This window comes from Melanostigma gelatinosum, assembly GCF_949748355.1.
Source record: "Melanostigma gelatinosum genome assembly, chromosome: 13".
NCBI classification, from domain to species: domain Eukaryota; kingdom Metazoa; phylum Chordata; class Actinopteri; order Perciformes; family Zoarcidae; genus Melanostigma; species Melanostigma gelatinosum.
Window position 1 is genome coordinate 3,269,378 of NC_136646.1, and position 18,838 is coordinate 3,288,215.

The 18,838-nt window shown below is 40.9% G+C and overlaps 1 protein-coding gene across 1 annotated transcript in view; it reads right to left on the reverse strand.

Moving 5' to 3' along the window:
* The window catches only part of gna13b (guanine nucleotide binding protein (G protein), alpha 13b), a 33,385-nt gene extending 14,878 nt beyond the window's left edge, over positions 1-18,507 (reverse strand). The window contains exon 1 of the mRNA XM_079281991.1: positions 18,210-18,507. Coding sequence (XP_079138117.1) covers positions 18,210-18,492 — 283 coding nt within the window. The 5' untranslated portion in view covers positions 18,493-18,507. The remainder of the gene's footprint in view (positions 1-18,209) is intronic.
* Positions 18,508-18,838: the final 331 nt, after the last annotated feature.

Genomic DNA, 18,838 nt, shown 5'->3' on the forward strand with positions numbered 1-18,838 from the left:
AAAGTTGTGAACACCGGCTGAATATCTATTATCAGAATCATTACTGTTGAATTTATACGTCTAAAAAACTGTTCAAACCAACATTAGAACCTTCATGAAAGTAGGGTTAATGGCAGAACTGTTGGGGTACACTGCATTAGTTTGAGCTTGACCGACCTTGTTCACTGGCAACTGTGACTAAACCAGTGATTCACGGGTGTCTGTTAACCAGGGGAACAGTAACTCCTGCACTCGGATGCCATTCTCTTTCTGAATGAGGCAATGCAGCGCTCAGAGAGGAGTGAGCTGAAGCATTGGGTTTACATTACTGCTCTGTGAACTGTGCTTCACCCCTTCAAACAGGCCTGCTCTGACAATGGCTGTGTTCCTTGGCTGTTGGCAACACCTGGGTTAATCCAGCTGTCTGCAGATGTGTGTATGTGCGTCGACAGCTGAAGGACGAGTGCTTTAAATCTGTCTACATATCTTGGGTTGCTGTGCCGAGAGCTTCAGTTTTCGTGTACAAAGACAGGAGGGTTTGCTGAGCAGTCAACGTTTTGGTATTTCACAGTTGGGAACAGAAAACAGGATGAAAGATTTAACCTATTCGTTACAATTTATACTGATGTCCAACAACTGTATATACTGCAATACGGCAACAGGCTACAGGTCATTTGCTTGGGCCACGCTATGAAATCCCCTCACGCACCCACTTCAGTAAGAAGCTCATCCTCTATGAAAAGGAAAAGACTGACTGCTCACTTCATCACAAAGGAGATTCATAGTCCGGTGCTGCAGACATGCCCCCTCTGTGAGAGTCACAAAGACACATATCGGCGCTACCCTCTCCCCAGACAATGTAGATATTCTCATCTGTTTGAAAAAAATACATGTTAGATATTGTGGTTTTCATCTATAACTATAACCCAAAGTGTCCTTGAAGTTCTTTAATTAACAAATGGAAAGCAAAGTTATATTTGTCCACCCGCCCTAATCTTTGCTGATCAGAAAAATGATCCAACCCTTGACTCAAAAAACGCGGTACGATCCGAATCGTGAGGTTTGTGATCCGTTGCGCCCCTAATCATAGGGCATGTGTGTAAATATGACCAACTGATACATGAGCCACTGATCAATCAGCGACCGGTGGCTGATTGATCAGTGGCTCTCTACACCTGGACTGATATGAATATCAACATATCACATCAGTGTCAGGATGCAATGACAACTGCCTGATAGCCTAAATGGAAAATGGTGCTGATACACAATCATTTAGTCAATCAATAGGAAATACACAACAGTTCTTATGATCAATTAGTGCTGGGCGGTATACCGGTTCATCCGGTATACCGGTTTTAATTTCCCGCATGATATTCATATTTCATACACCGCCATACCGGTGCATAGCCAAAACAACTGCTGCAACTCTTCAACAGGCAGCTAAATATATTGTTCGCCGCCAAGAGCGCTATGGTCAGAGCTACTTGTGTAGAGTGTATTGAGACTGACCCCTAATCATGGTTATAACAAAACAATTAATAATTAATGACAAAGAGAGGAGCTGGGTCTGCTGTTTGGAAGTGTTTTGATTAAAATAAATCCGATGTAGACCAAAAGACGATATATTGCAAAGTTTGTCGAGCCACTGTTGTTGCCGCTGGTGGTAACACAAGCTACTTACTCAGCACTATGATCAATCCACTGATCGTTTGAGTCATTCATCAAGCAGAAATGCCAAAAAACATTCTTTGCTTTGAGCTTCTAAGAGCTGAGGATTTGAGTTATATTTTTAATAAATCAAAGACCTTCGGTATCGATTCTGTTGACCAGACAAAACCAGCAATTTAAAGACATCACCTTCTGGGTACTTGAGGTATTTTTTATTTAATGGACAAAATGATTAATCAGTTAATCAAGAAAATGAACTGATAATGAAAATAACTTAGTCTGATGAGACCTCTTCTCTTTTTTTATGTTTTGGAGGCCTGTCATGTTTCTCACTATCTCATAAAGGCACTTTTCTTACGATCTTATTAGCTTTGTTGCATCTGTTTGGCTTAATATTAATGTACATATGAATATATTTTACACTGGCAAAACCCTAACATGATGATCAGGTTGAGTAATTTGTAGTACACTTCACCCAAACACAGGCTCACACCAACACTGTGGCTTCAGTGAGCCGCTTGCGTCTCTGAGGAAAGCCCAGTGAGCAGCACCCACCAGGGAAACACCCCGAGGGGGCTTCTCACGCTCATCTGCATACACACGTCCTTTAACATGACATCAAACTTCCTCACTTCAGTAAGAATTGCACATATACATCACCCAGTCATTCACTCTCACACACACACACACACACACACACACACACAATAAAACTGTGCGTCACAATAGAGAGGCACAATAGGAAGTGAGCTCTGTTATGCGCCTCAGTTCACATCCTCTTCATACAGTTCTGGTTTGACATCAGTGAGTCAAACTGTTTTCGTCAAAAACACTGAATTCAACCACACAAAACAGTAGCCAACAGAAAACTGCAGGTCAGGTAAACCTGAAACTGGAGGTCTCCTGAAGGGGTGTGATCTGTGATTGACTGGTGACACCAGGGTAGAAAATTTACATATTTTTTGGGGGCGATTTTTGCCCCCACTGACTGAAATCCAGGGGCATTTTCAAAAAATTGGGGTCACTTTTTGAAACTTGTGAAATAACATTTAACCTTTGTTCAAAATAATAAATGTACTTATCTAGGCGTACAATAGATAAGCAATTGTCATCAAATGGCAATAATAAGACTATTAGGCAGTAGTCTACAGATTCAAAGTGTTTTCTTTGATTTTTTAACAAATAACAGACATAAATCAGACAATCATATTCAATTTTATTCTTATTAGTTTGTGGTTATTTATTGTTATTATTAAATGTTTTAAACAACTATTAACAATTCTTAAGTCAACGATGCCTTCATTACATATACATCAGTCATTGTATGGAATTATTGAGAAAAAATATTTTTGTCGCAACTCAAATATTGTGATATTACCCATTTCTGTCCTGAACTTATGCATGAGTCATTGTGTGGAATTTTTGAGAAAAATATTTTTATAGCACCGTAAAATTTTTTTAGTTGTGCCATTTGAAGTTACAAATTCAGTTCATAGTTTTTACTTAGTAAAATATCTTAATTGACTGTCAGTCAGGTATTATTCATTTCCAGCAACCCTCAAATCAAAGAATAAAGACACTTTATGCACAATTTAGGTATATTTTACCTTTAACTCACGAGATGCAGGTAGCATGTTTTATACTCAATGTGAATATAATTCATTTAATCTAATTTCCATTATGCAATATGTATACTTTGTTGGCATCTTATTCTGAAAACCGGATGTTCGTCTGTAGAAAACCGGAAGTTGTCTCACGTTAATCTTTCCGTTAACTTTCAAAGTCCTTCGCTCGCTCCCGATCTGCGCCGTTTGAATGAGTTTACCGTGAATTTCAGGATATAGGTGCACTAACATGTAAGTGTCTGCTGAGTTGACCGCAGTCTCGCAGTCACAGGTCTGATTAAGAAGCGCTCCATGTTTTTATTCGTTTAGAAAGTTCGGGGGCATTTTTTGCCCCTCTCCTAATGATATCAGGGGCAAAATTATATTTCTTGGGGGCAGTTTTGCCCTTTGCCCTCGTGTATTTCCGACGCTGGGTGACACCTAGCCATGAACCGCTGGTGTCTCATTATGTAAGAGGAGCATGCATGTGTTGCTTCTGGCTACGTCACATTAAGCTTATCGCATTGGTTGTGCGTCGAAGGTCAGCAACCACCAAGGTCAAAGTTGAAATAAGAACAGTGCTCGGCCACGCCAAAGGTAGCGCTTCCCCATAGCAAAACAATGGTGCAGTCAACGCAGAGCGGTTCATCTCTGATCATGTGTGGGCAGCTTTAGTCAGAGAAAAAGGATACAGACTTTTTTTTTTAAACAAACAGGGGTGCCCCCTTTCCCCCCCAGCATACCACACAGCCTGGAAGTGATTGGGACTATTCGAAAGTTCGACAATATTGCTGTGGCACTTGAAAAGTCTGTGGCCCCATGTGAGTGAATGAATGTATCAGATCATGGAAATACTGGATTTTACCACGACAGTGATGAATAAACTGAATTGAATGTGTCTTTCAAAAGTGTCTGTATTGGTCGGCCTGTAAATCCTGATCCAAGCACACTTATTTTTCAGTATATGCATAACTGCAAAGAATGATCCGTTTGTATCAGATCAAATTTAGTAGGTGTGCAATGGATCACAAACCTCACGGTTCGGATCACGGTTCGGATAATTTTTCGGATCAGCAAAGAAAAGGGGAGGAGACAAATATAACTTTGCTTTCTATTTATTAATTAACTTCTATAGCCCAAGCCCTATTTTTAGGCCTCTGCTCGAAAATTGCATACCCATACTCAAGAGAGTCCAGAACTCTAACTACAAGGTCTATTTTAATAATTTTGATGGTGTAATACAGGTAACACTTGTGAGATGTGTTCAATTGTGTAAATGTTACAGTTAATAACTGATACACTTATGGCACAGCTCAAATTGAAAACGTTCCAGGTTCGTCTGGAAAAAAAGCACTTTTATTGAACTTTTTTTTAAATAATGCCTAATGAACCCTAAAAATACTCCAGTTTCACAGCACAACAGGTTTGTGGTCTGTCCAAGCTAATTTTACTAAGCAGGCCAGCATAAAATGAGGTCAGAGTACAGAATTTCAAGCAAAATTCAGATTTTCGGAACCAGATTTTGCACTGCTCTATTCTCATTCTATATACTATACGACTACATATTAACTATATAATCACTTGCTTTATCACTAAGAGTGTTCAATACATCGTAATAAAGCAGTTTGCATTAATTTTCAGTCATGTTTAGTTATTTACAGATGTCATATGTCTCATCCTTAAAAAGAATCTGCTGTGACTCAATATCTATGTGGGATTTTTAAGGCCTGTGATTGGTGGATTTATTCATATGACACGTTGCTAGGTCCGTTAATAGTCCATTGAAAGCAGTCAGGGGTGTTATTTGGAACGTTGAGGGCGATTAGTCAGTAAAAATCTTGATAAGGTTGGCTCAACCACCATGCGAAAATTTGGTTGGTCCAGGCGAAAAATCCGCCCCGTTTTCGCATGGAAGGTCTCAGCGCATTGATTTCAATGCAGGCAGGGAGACCAGGAAATGGAGTACAGCGCTGCAGCAACTTTCAATAGAGTAACTGTTTTTTTCCGGATGAAAATCGACAAAATGTATGGAGATTTTCAATTTGTTTTTATGGAGAGCAGTGTGAGGTTTCTCAGGGTTTGTGCTGTGACTTTTGAGCGCTTTGTCGGAGGTCAGTTTGGACACGCTGGGTCGCCGCCGTATTGAGCCCTCATGCGAAATCATTTATCCTTCCGCCATTTTCGCTGCCAGCTTTGTGATAAAAGATGATTTTCGCTTACATATTTGGCTGATTTTCTGGAGAAAAATCCTGATATTGTGATAAATCTTCTAGTGTATTTAATTAGTTTGTGTATAACTGTGTATAATTGCGTAAAATGGCTTGCATGATGATTTTGCCCGGACTATTTTTTCTCCCGATATTTTACATGCCTGGACCATTTTTCATATTTCTTGATGAAAAGTCCATTCGGAACCTCGGAACCGGTACCAGTGCCCATTTGGGCATGCTCGGGCTATAGAGAACTTCAAGAACACTTAAAGCAAAGTACTTTGGGCTATCGTCTTAGACCATGTCCACACTAGTCCAGTTTTGCTACGTTTACACTGAGCAGCCACACCACGCCGGAGTTTTGGAGGACCCTAAACGGAGGAACCTGAAAACTCCGCGGAATTTGGAGGTATTTGAAAACTCCGGGGTTTTGGTTGAGTGTAGACGTCGGATACGGATGTCTGTTAGAAAAAATGAGCCCACAACCCGTGCTCGCTGCTGGATTGGTTATTACTAGCCATGATGTCTCCGTCCCTGATTCGTCACACTCACTATCACGTGACCCGTACCCGTACCCGGAAGAAAACAAACAGCAGCGATTCATTGCAAAATTGCAAAATGGCTCCATTCTGGTGGAGCCTGAGGGTGGATCGTCAGCTAATTATTTTTAGTGAAGGAAAAATAATTATTCTATGAATTAAGATAAAATATGAAGTGAAAATATCAAACTCACTATGCAAGTAAATTAAGCATTGTTTATCCACCCACTCCCAGACAGTCAGACAGATGCCAGCTGAGTCAGCAGCGATCATGGCACCATGCCATTTGTTAAGTGTTCAAAAAGCTGGGCAGGAACAAGCTGGTAAAAAAGGGAACCGTACAGATGTTTTATTTATGACTATTATATATAAATATACCAGTATCGTATCGAATTCTGGTATCGTATCGTAAGTATCTGTATCATGATACTTATGGCAGGTATTGTATCGAAGTCATAATTTTGGTATCGTGACAACCCTAGCTGCCACACAATAACCCATGTGTCAGTCGTATGTCAATTGTGCATCAAAGAGAGACTCCCCTGCTGTTAAGAAAACTCCCTGGACTGATTGAGCTAACTTTTATCCTGAGATGACACGCACCGTTTCCTTCTCAGTGGAACCACGTCACGCGTCAGTCACTTCGCCCTGACTGCAGCTGAGCAAGCCTTTCCAGCCTTCCACTTCCCTGTTTGCACACTATTCAAAGGGAGTTTACGTGCAACTGCCCCCCCACAACCCTTCTGACATCATGGAAGCACAAATAGAAGCTTATTGGTACTCACACACTCCGCAGGCCCAATCACCTCTGGTGATTCTGTGCTAGCTGCATATGCATATACATACATTTATTTTCATTTGTTGCCAAGTGATGTCACATTGTGATTGTACTCGAGCCAGGTTCAACTTTTTTGTGCCATATGATCCTGCATTGTTGACAATGACCAGACAAATTAGGTCATGCATGATATCGAATAACTAACTAAGTCCTCATGCACTAGATACTGTAAATCTACACATGCAGCAGGTCCCCCTGCTACTTCTACTGACCTTGTTCTAAACCCATGACTGGAGTAGTGTGCTGTCACTACCCTGTGGTGAGAGCACACATTGTGTACACACTTTATAAACAGTCAGGTGTTTATTATACTACTAGCTCAGCGTCGGAAATACACGAGGGCAAAGGGCAAAAATGCCCCTAAGAAATATCATTTTGCCCCAGATATCACTAGGAGAGGGGAAAAAAATGACCCCGACCTTTCTAAACGAATAAAAAAAATGGAGCGCTTCTTAATCAGACCTGAGACTGCGGTCAACTCAGCAGACACTTACATGTTAGTGCACCTATATCCTGAAATTCACGGTAAACTCATTCAAACGGCGCAGATCGGGAGCGAGCGAAGGACTTTGAAAGTTAACGGAAAGATTAACGTGAGACAACATCCGGTTTCTTCAGACGAAACAGCCGTTTTTCAGAATAAGATGCCAACAAAGTATACATATTGCATAATAGAAATGAGATTAAATGAATTATATTCACATGAAGTATAAAACATGCTACCTGCATCTCGTGAGCTAAAGGGAAAATATACCTAAATTGTGCGTAAAGTGTCTTTATTCTTTGATTTGAGGGTTGCTGGAAATGAATAATACCTGACTGACAGTCAATTAAGATATTTTACTAAGTAAAAACTATGAACTGAATTTGTAACTTCAAATGGCACATTTTTTTAAGGTGCTGTAAAATAGTTTTTCTCAAAAATTCCACACAATGACTCATGCATAAGTTCAGGACAAAAATGGGTAATATCACAATATTTGAGGTGCTACAAAAATATTTTTTCTCAATAATTCCATACAATGACTGATATATGTAATCAAGGCATCGTTGACTTAATAATTGTTAATAGTTGTTTAAAACATTTAATAATAACAATAAATAACCACAAACAAATAAGAATAAAATTGAATATGATTGTCTGATTTGTTTGTTTTTTGTTAAATAACACTTTGAATCTGTAGGCTACTGCCTAATGGTCTTATTATTGCCATTTTGATGACAATTGCTCATATATTGTAAGCCTAAATAAGTATATGTATTATTTTGAACAAAGGTTAAATGTTATTTCACAAGTTTCAAAAAAATGCCCCCAATTTTTTGAAAATGCCCCTGGATTTCAGTCAGTGGGGGCAAAAATTTCCCCCGAAAGAATATGTGAATTTCCTACCCTGTACTAGCTGCTATATGTATTTGATTCAAACTTTGGAACAAGGATGCACGTAGCGATGAAGGTATAGATACACCTAGTGGAATGATCCAGATGGCTCTGCTCTACCACTGTGACAGTGTTACTGTCACAGTGGTAGAGCAGAGCCATCCTTCAATCAGAGGATCGCTCTGATCACCTAACCTGGCAGCCCTGTCATCAGTGCAGGGCTGCACAATTAATCAAATTTTAAACCGCGATCACGATTTTGGCTGCCACGATTAAATGAGCATGATCGTCAGCGATATTGACGTTTAAAATGCGTGCTCTGCTACATATCAAATCAAGCTCTTCCTCAACTAACAGTCAGCCGACCACCAGGGGGAGAACGAGATGGGAGGTGTCATGCGCGCACCCTGCAGACTCCGGTATTAGTAGAAGAGTAGAGAGACAGACAACAGAACAGAGAGCAGACGGTCACGGGTGTCGTGTGAAAGCTAAATCTAATGTCAGGAGCAGAAGGCGAGGAGCTAGCCCAGGCATGGGCAAACTACGGCCCGCGGGCCGGATACTGCCCGCTGGGCCTTTTAATCCGGCCCGTCAGATATTGGTACAAAATTGCCCAAAGTATAATAAAGACTAGGGCTGGGCACTATACCGGCTTTTTTATTTCCAGTATGATATGAATTCTTCACACACCATTATACCGGTGCATAGCCGAAACAACTGCTGTCTGCTTTCAACAGGCAGCTAAATGTATTCTTTGCTGCTGTCAGCGCTAGTTCTCTTATTTGTATTGAGAGGGAACTCTAGTCATGGTCATAACTTTATAACACAACAATTAACAACCCACAACTCACGCTCTTTAACAGAGAAAAACACCACAGCACACAACAGTCTGTGATACATAAACAATTTGTAACACTAATACTTGTACATTTATAAAATTTCACCACCGAACTGCATGCTGGGTACAGCTCACGAGCGAGCCTGCTTGCTAGCACAACAGTCTGCTAACAGCTGGGAGAGGCGCCGTCGCTCCAGTTACGTTACATTAAAGAACAGAACAGAGCGATGCAGGATGAACAAAGACAGACCGGAGATGCACCGATAGAGTTTGACACATATGCAACGCTGATTACCGTAATATGCGTGGTATTTGTTATAAATGTACGTTGGTGCAAAGAGGGTGATAAGAAGCTGTACAGCAGCGGTTCCCAAACTTTTTAGGCCGCGCACCCCCTTCTACATCCCGACTGGGTTCGCGCACCCCCCCCCCCCCCCTTAATAAAAAAAAAAAAAAGAAAGAAGCAACAGAGCCTTTTAAGCCTTCATAGCCGCATAAGAATCGGACCAATGAGAGAACAGTTTGCTCGCGCGTGGCATTTGTTTACAAGATTTAGTCCGCTGTTAAATGTTGCAGTGTGAACACAAACCGAACAAAGGAGCAACTGCAACATTGTATCATATTAATCCCTGAATCAGAACAAAGCAAACGAACTGAAGGTGTGAAAACGCCCTGAAACACTGCAACAAAGTTTCAATAACTTTCAGTGACACAAGGCGTCACTTTTAAAGAGCAATACGGATGCGAGCACACACGCACAGGCTCAGAGGCAGATTATCACATTTAATTTACAATTAATGAGCGACTAATGCAGCCAGGATGTCTTCGGACAAAGCATCGATGCGGCGCGACACAGTGTTGTTGGACACCGGGATCATGTCCAACTTTTTTGCTTCTTTCTCCCCAATCATACATTCCACCATCTCTCTGGCAGCTGGCAAGCTCACGTCTTCAGTGATTGTGTGCGGTAGCCCCTTTCTCGCTATTCTGTAACCAGATATGAAGCCCGTAGTGCGTCATTTATAGACCAACACATGAATGAGACTCCAGTTGTTTTTGGCTGTTTTGTAACTCCTCCAATTTCGATATAAAGAATGTAAGGGGCTTTTGACTTGCACTGGCATGCTTGGTGTTCAGGTGGCGACGTAAATAAGAGCTTCAGACTGTTAGCCAGAACCTCACTGCACACCACGCACTGTGGCTTTGGGCAATCTGCGTTGCCAATCCAAGTGAAGCCCAGACACAGATACTTTTCATCATATTTCCTCTTTTTTTCCCAGTCTGATGCTCTCTCTCGTTTCCTCTTTTTCACCTTGACTCCGATGCGCCGATGTGCTCCCGATTTGTCTGTGCTGCACCTCTCCGTTCCCCTCGCCTCCGATTCCTCTCTCTCTCTCTGTCCCTCTCCTCTTTTACGACTGATAGCTTCAGATGTCCCACCTGACAGTTTTTAAATTAAAATTACATTTTTTTTTTATATTTAATTAGGGCTGGGCGATATGGCCTAAAAAAAAAATCTCCGATTGTTTTACAAAAAATCCGATTCACGATTTAAATCGATTTTTTTCCCCCACAATTTTTTGCAGATGACAGAAGCTGTTGAAAACAATTTTTTATTTTATTTTGTGATGATTTTCCCTCGTAGGTTGATAAAAATAAAGTGCAAACAAAACCTGAACATTGTAGAAAGGTGCCTGTAGTATACAAAAAGTATTTGGTCACTCTTTTGTTTCCCTGAATCATTTAAATATACAATTTAATTAAACATAACATTAAATGGCATTAAATAGTAGCCTTCCATTGTAAACAACTGTGCAAATGTAACTTTTTACAGTAAGCTTTTCTAACTGAATACACTGATACAAACACAGCATGAAATAAAATGTATGTGACCCTTTAACATTCACATTTTCAAAAGTGCAACATCTGTTCTAACATCAACATAACATATTTTGCACAGTAAATAAGTGCATGTAAACAAAATCAAGTGCATTCACAACATAACCAACAGTATTAAACAGTAGTGCATGTTTTTTCTAAATATTTTTTGCCAGGAAGACAAGCCTGTCTACTACCTCTGGCTTCAGGCATGCACGGTGGCATGTAACAATGCCCCCCCACACACTGAAAAGCCTCTCAGAGGGGGCACTTGTAGCTGGCACAGAGAGGTATTTCTTTGCTAAAGTACTTAGCCTTGGAAAGTTACGTTGGTGACGCTTCCACCAGTCAAGTGGATCGGTGTCTGGGTCAACCTGCTGGACCACAGGTCAGTTGTTGCGGAGTAGAATGACATCCCCTCCAGCTCCGCAGAGATCCTTTGGCGTGTACAGCCGAGGCAAGGCAACGTCAGAAAAATGTTTACGGCTTGGTAGCACGTACCTGGGGTCCAAAGCTTTGAGAAGGTGAATAAACCCCGGCTTTTCCACGGTGTATATGGGCACCATATCTTTTGCGATATACATCGCGACTGCATCCGTGATGGCTTTCCACCGGGCACTCTTCTTCTCATGCGGAGTACAGTTGGTGAATGTCTCCAAAATGCTGGGTTGTTGTTGTGAGGTGGCGGCGGCGGCGGCGTCGCTTGTGCTCCCGCGGTCCTGCGCCCTCCTCAGGGCAACAACACTTCTCCCTGCATTAAACTTCTCCGTGCTGCATTAAATTAGTTGTGCTGCTTGATTTTGTAGCAATAGCTTTTAGACAGACCTTACATCGTGGTGCTGTTTGTTCTGTGTCAGATGACACGAACCCGAACCATTTCCAGACCACCGAAGACACATTCTTGCCTCTCTTAAGAACGAGAGCTTCACTGCTAGCCGCCATTGTTTTCGTTTGTAAACAATGCGCGCGCACTCTACTACGGGAACCCAACGGGGGGGAGGGGTGGGGGCGATTTTCTCGATTTTCAATAAAACACATCGCCTTAAAGCACACATTCGAATTAATCGATTAAATCGATTTATCGCCCAGCCCTATATTTAATATTATTACACCATCAGACCGCCCTTACACTTTTCCTCTCGCGCACCCCCTAGAGGCAGCTCGCGCACCCCCAGGGGTGCGCGCACCCCACTTTGGGAATCCCTGCTATACAGGGAGGGGCTTAGGACCCAGGGGAATGTAGGTGAATGAAACAGGAAGACACGCCACACAAACAGCTGTTCACCGCTCGTCACGATCCTGCAGACCACTGATTCTCAAATGGTGGTTCGTCGAGGACCCGTTTTCAGTGGGTCACGGGCCTTTGCTTTATGCGGCGGAGTTATTCACGCTCCTTTCCCGCATTTACGGCACTTGTTCAGCTGTGCAGGAAAAACAGACCAATGCGTTGTAAATCACGTCACATGATGCAGTTTAACCAATAAAATAAGGGTATTCTGATACGTTTCCTGACGCCAGTGAGACGTACCCACACCGTGACACAGGGGGGAGAGACAAGGAAAGACTTTACAGAGCAGAGCTCTGATCATGTTACATGTGACAGTTAAATATTTGTATGATCCCTTCAAAGAATCAAACTGCTAAAAAGACCACAGTCATTAACCTTTACACTGAAAACTCTGTGTAAAAAATGACTGCTTAAATAAGTAAGTGCATGATAAAATATGCATTTATGCAATAAAAAAAATTCCTGCTACGAGATGCACTGTGATCAGGACCAGTCTGATGCAAAGATTTGTACATTAGCCAGAATGTAGCACAACAATGGAAGTGGAAGCAGTGTTCTTGTTCATTTAAATGTGAAAGTGCAATAAAAAGATGTCCCTAAAATGAATGAATAATCGTGAGAAATAATCGTGATCGCAATATTGATCAAAAATAATCGCGATTATGATTTTGGCCATAATCGTGCAGCCTTACATCAGTGGATGAATGGATGAATGATGACATGTAGTGTTAAAGAGCTTTGAGTGGTCAGAAGACTAGAAAAGAGAGAAACAAGTACAGTCCACTTACTATATCTGTCTTAAGTCTTTGACCTTCACACGCTCACATTTAAGAAGCCGATTAGAAACACACTTGCGTTATTTAAACACGGTCAAGAAATCAACTTTCTCCAGGAGAAATCTAACTGGGAAATTCACTCACTACTGTTAAAACTAAATGAGCATTGTGTTCTATTAATGACATTCATTTGATGCGTGGAAGGCTAAAATATTTTGTACAATACTATTTTTTACTTCTGTAGGCTATACCGAGTATGAATCCATCTGGACCAGGTAACTAACTATGACAATAATATTCTATTTTTTAAATGATTTACATCCGCTATATGGATCACACCACCAACACCACCGTGCAGCCCTGTTCAGATGTAATCTTGTGAAATGAGAGAATAGTGAGCAACTTGAATGAATCCAGTTGTTTAAAAGACAATTTCAAAGCAATATAAGATAAATATTAGAGCGCGAATTATGACCTGTTTAACTCCCTAACACTAGCTCGAAGCAGCTAATAAATATATATTTAGAACGACCGATGCCAAAAAATTTATTTATCAAAGCAAATATCTAAATAAAAATACAAGCATTTTTTCAATCATTTTAATTGAGTTTTATACAGATAACTACTATAACTGTCAATAACAAAGTAACAGGATAACAGTTAGAATTTTAAGTTAAAACTGACTTCGAAATAGTTTCATTTATTTTTTGCATCGTTGGTAAAACATAGTTAGTCAAGAGCCTTGCTGTCAACAACAGTTCTTAGAAAGAAAATCAGTATTGGTAGGTCAGACTTCTAAAATATTGTAATTGGCCAACAAAATTGCAATCGATGGATCACTAACCAATAGTAACCCATAACGTGTTAAGATCATCATGAGAACAGCTGGAAGAGGATGATGCTGAAGAGTCGCGGCACCATTTTCACCCTATGTGAACAGTAACTATACGATCGGAGTTCATTCCGTCTTTTGTTTGGGTGCCACAGTATGTGGTCTCTAAGCCATGTTGGAGATAATCATGTGATTGATAACACTGTTTCCACTTGAGCATCAGACTCTTTATGGTGACTCAATATGTTCCCACCAACAGACTTCCAGCATGCAGCTGACTCAAAGTATATGTCTAGAAATAAATCATGTTGAATATGAATGTGCCATGTAAATAGACATTTATTTACCAACCTGATCAGATACCATCTGATCAGTAATCTGCCACTAACAAGTTCCCCGCAGACAGTTATTACCAAGCTGTTGAGCTGCTGTAGACACCGTCAGACAAAATCAACTCAGATATAGGTCATTGACAGCTGCTGTGCAGTGCGATCAGCTATATTGACATTTTAAACGATTCACAAATAAAGTCAAAAGCAACAAAAGGTCGTCATGATCAAGTATTGAGGCCACAAATCATCAGTTACGACATCTAAATTAGCTGAAAACACACAAACTGCTACATAGAATTTTCTCATACGATTCTGATTCCCGATTGCAGATTTTTATTCAAACATCTGTAATTAATTGTTCAAGCTGAAAAACTGCTGATCAATCGAGGCATCTCTGCTTCAAACAGAAACAAATGTTTAGAAAAACAATTCTAAACTATACTATAAATGTCATATTATTAATACGTTATTTTTCAAAAAATACATGCGTGTGTAAAAACGACTTTTCTGCTTGTATTTGTAAGTTCAGAGAGTCGTCTTGAGCCTCCCTAACCATGACCAATGGGCAGGGCACTCCTCAGAATAGTTCTCACCTGCCTAAAATGACAAATTAAAAAGTGGACCTCAAGCATCATGAGCTGAAAACAAACGAGCATAGGACAAACTGTTAGTTAGATTGCATAACAAACACATAGCAAACACTTCCTGAAGCTAACTTTTCACAATAAAAGCTTTCCTGGGAAGTATACTGTCGTTAAGTGCCAAGTGGCCACAGGAAACCGTGCACAAGTCTACATTTGAACCACATTTACACAGTTATGAGGCTAAGAGAACAACAGCAGGCACTTACTTTACACATAAAAAGGTAAGCAATGTTGTTTTCTGCGAGCCTGTGACAGACAAGCCACTCATACTCTCTGTGGCAATGTCTTAAGACAAACAACACAACAACATACTGTCCGTGTCAATGTCTTAAGACAGACAACACAACAACATACTGTCCGTGTCAATGTCTTAAGACAGACAACACAACAACATACTGTCCGTGTCAATGTCTTAAGACAGACAACACAACAACATACTGTCCGTGTCAATGTCTTAAGACAAACAACACAACAACATACTGTCCGTGTCAATGTCTTAAGACAAACAACACAACAACATACTGTCCGTGTCAATGTCTTAAGACAAACAACACAACAACATACTGTCCGTGTCAATGTCTTAAGACAAACAACACAACAACATACTGTCCGTGTCAATGTCTTAAGACAAACAACACAACAACATACTCTCCGTGTCAATGTCTTAAGACAAACAACACAACAACATACTGTCCGTGTTAATGTCTTAAGACAGACAACACAACAACATACTGTCCGTGTCAATGTCTTAAGACAGACAACACAACAACATACTGTCCGTGTCAATGTCTTAAGACAGACAACACAACAACATACTGTCCGTGTCAATGTCTTAAGACAGACAACACAACAACATACTGTCCGTGTCAATGTCTTAAGACAGACAACACAACAACATACTCTCCGTGTCAATGTCTTAAGACAAACAACACAACAACATACTCTCCGTGTCAATGTCTTAAGACAAACAACACAACAACATACTCTCCGTGTCAATGTCTTAAGACAAACAACACAACAACATACTCTCCGTGTCAATGTCTTAAGACAAACAACACAACATACTGTCCGTGTCAATGTCTTAAGACAGACAACACAACAACATACTGTCCGTGTCAATGTCTTAAGACAAACAACACAACAACATACTGTCCGTGTCAATGTCTTAAGACAAACAACACAACAACATACTCTCCGTGTCAATGTCTTAAGACAAACAACACAACAACATACTCTCCGTGTCAATGTCTTAAGACAAACAACACAACAACATACTCTCCGTGTCAATGTCTTAAGACAAACAACACAACAACATACTCTCCGTGTCAATGTCTTAAGACAAACAACACAACATACTCTCCGTGTCAATGTCTTAAGACAAACAACACAACAACATACTGTCCGTGTCAATGTCTTAAGACAAACAACACAACAACATACTGTCCGTGTCAATGTCTTAAGACAAACAACACAACAACATACTGTCCGTGTCAATGTCTTAAGACAAACAACATACTGTCCGTGTCAATGTCTTAAGACAAACAACACAACAACATACTGTCCGTGTCAATGTCTTAAGACAAACAACACAACAACATACTGTCCGTGTCAATGTCTTAAGACAAACAACACAACAACATACTGTCCGTGTCAATGTCTTAAGACAAACAACATACTGTCCGTGTCAATGTCTTAAGACAAACAACACAACAACATACTGTCCGTGTCAATGTCTTAAGACAAACAACACAACAACATACTGTCCGTGTCAATGTCTTAAGACAAACAACACAACAACATACTCTCCGTGTCAATGTCTTAAGACAAACAACACAACAACATACTCTCCGTGTCAATGTCTTAAGACAAACAACACAACAACATACTCTCCGTGTCAATGTCTTAAGACAAACAACACAACAACATACTCTCCGTGTCAATGTCTTAAGACAAACAACACAACATACTCTCCGTGTCAATGTCTTAAGACAAACAACACAACAACATACTGTCCGTGTCAATGTCTTAAGACAAACAACACAACAACATACTGTCCGTGTCAATGTCTTAAGACAAACAACACAACAACATACTGTCCGTGTCAATGTCTTAAGACAAACAACATACTGTCCGTGTCAATGTCTTAAGACAAACAACACAACAACATACTGTCCGTGTCAATGTCTTAAGACAAACAACATACTGTCCGTGTCAATGTCTTAAGACAAACAACACAACAACATACTGTCCGTGTCAATGTCTTAAGACAAACGCATACTCTCAGTGAACAGTCATTTCTGGGATTCAGCTCGATACTGGGAGAAACTAGTCAGCCACAACAATGTTGCAAAGGCTGCACAACCACCAGATTTCTCCAGCAGAGCAAAGTCATATCTGAAACATGACAACTGATCGGGGACATCCTACTTTAAGTGGTCTGATTCACAAACTAGGTTCACAAGTGTCTGTATGTGCTTTCCCTCCCCAATTACGCAGGTTAAACACAAAAGTCAACTGCCCCATCATGGAACTTTTGCATTACTGCTCAAAGCAATGCAAAACTTCATTGGCTCATTAATGAAGCCAGTTAGCAGAAGACACAACAGACTGTTCAGTGTTTCTGTGGAGTTCTAGCAAAGCTACACATTTAGTGAAGTGGTTCTAGAACGTTTAGAAGACCGCTGTCTGTCTGTGCTAGATAACTGTCACAACATGTCACACTCTTCATACCATTTAGACTGAGTTCAAAAATAGTAATATTTTAAATGTCAGCATCAATGTACGCCCAACAATCTGCAAACAATTACAGCTTTACCGTTATATCTTGAGAAAAATTATTGTAAAATGACGCATGTCTTTTACTGCAGATTTCATATCAGACGTATTGATGGTACTGTTGTATTTGTCAATGACTCCACGTTGAGAAAAGGTCCAGTGTTCAGTCCTGAGGTAGTTCAGTCAGACAGCGTCTTATTTAAGCTTCCAGAGACGACGATCACCATGATTTAGTGCTATGTTCCGGTGACAACAGCAGCCACGAGGAAAACACTCGGACGATGTCAACCCATTGTGTACGTTGTGTGTGACTTGAACATTAACTAAGGAGAAAATGGATATGTGGGAAGCTCTGAATAAAGACAAACAATGAGCCCCACTACAAGCGCCACCGTCTCACCGTGCGGACCAACACAAATAACATGGGCGTTTCTTTTTGGCTTAACAAGCTAACCACACTAGCTTTGTCAAACACCGAGAAGTGTCCCCCCAGTCGGCTCAGCTGCAGCTAGCATGGCTACCAACTTCCCACTCGTTACTCTCCCCACTCTTAAACACAAGACCAACACAGAGGTCAAAACAAGCCCGCTTCAACACGTGAAATACAATGGCTTCTCAGTGTACACTTACCTTTTATAACGTTACTAAAAATCGTGGCTCTGAAGTCTTCTTTGGCCTTCTGATCGAAGTCCTGCCCGTGGATAATGCGCATCTGCTTGAGGAAAGTGGACTTGCCGCTCTCGCCTGCCCCAAGTAATAGGATCTTTACTAACCTTTTTACATACGTCTTATCTCGATGAATACACTTATCTATCTCTTTAGACTTCCGCAACTGTTCTGCTTCGCCGCTTGTGAGGAGACAGTTCGGGAAACATGCAGATAAAACGGAGCGGGACGGCAGGAAATCCGCCATCTTTGAAACAACTTCATCGATACAGACAGCGAGGAAGGCTGAGCCCAGAGCTTCACCACAGTCCGCTGTTGCGTTCACGTGTCGTGGGAAACCACTAACTCAACCTCAACAGAGTGGTTTAACCACCGCTAGACGTTAAAACGTTTCGGTGGGCGACTGTGGCTTAATGGAGAGCAGGGTCGTCCTTCAATCAAAGGACAAGACACTTAACCCCAAAATTGCTCCCGAGCTGTGCCTACGGCATGTGTGTGAATGTTAGTTGGTGCTGATGGCGTGGTAGCCCCGACCATCAGCGTATGAATGGGTGAATGATGAGTGGTCGGAAAGACTAGAAAAGCGCTATACA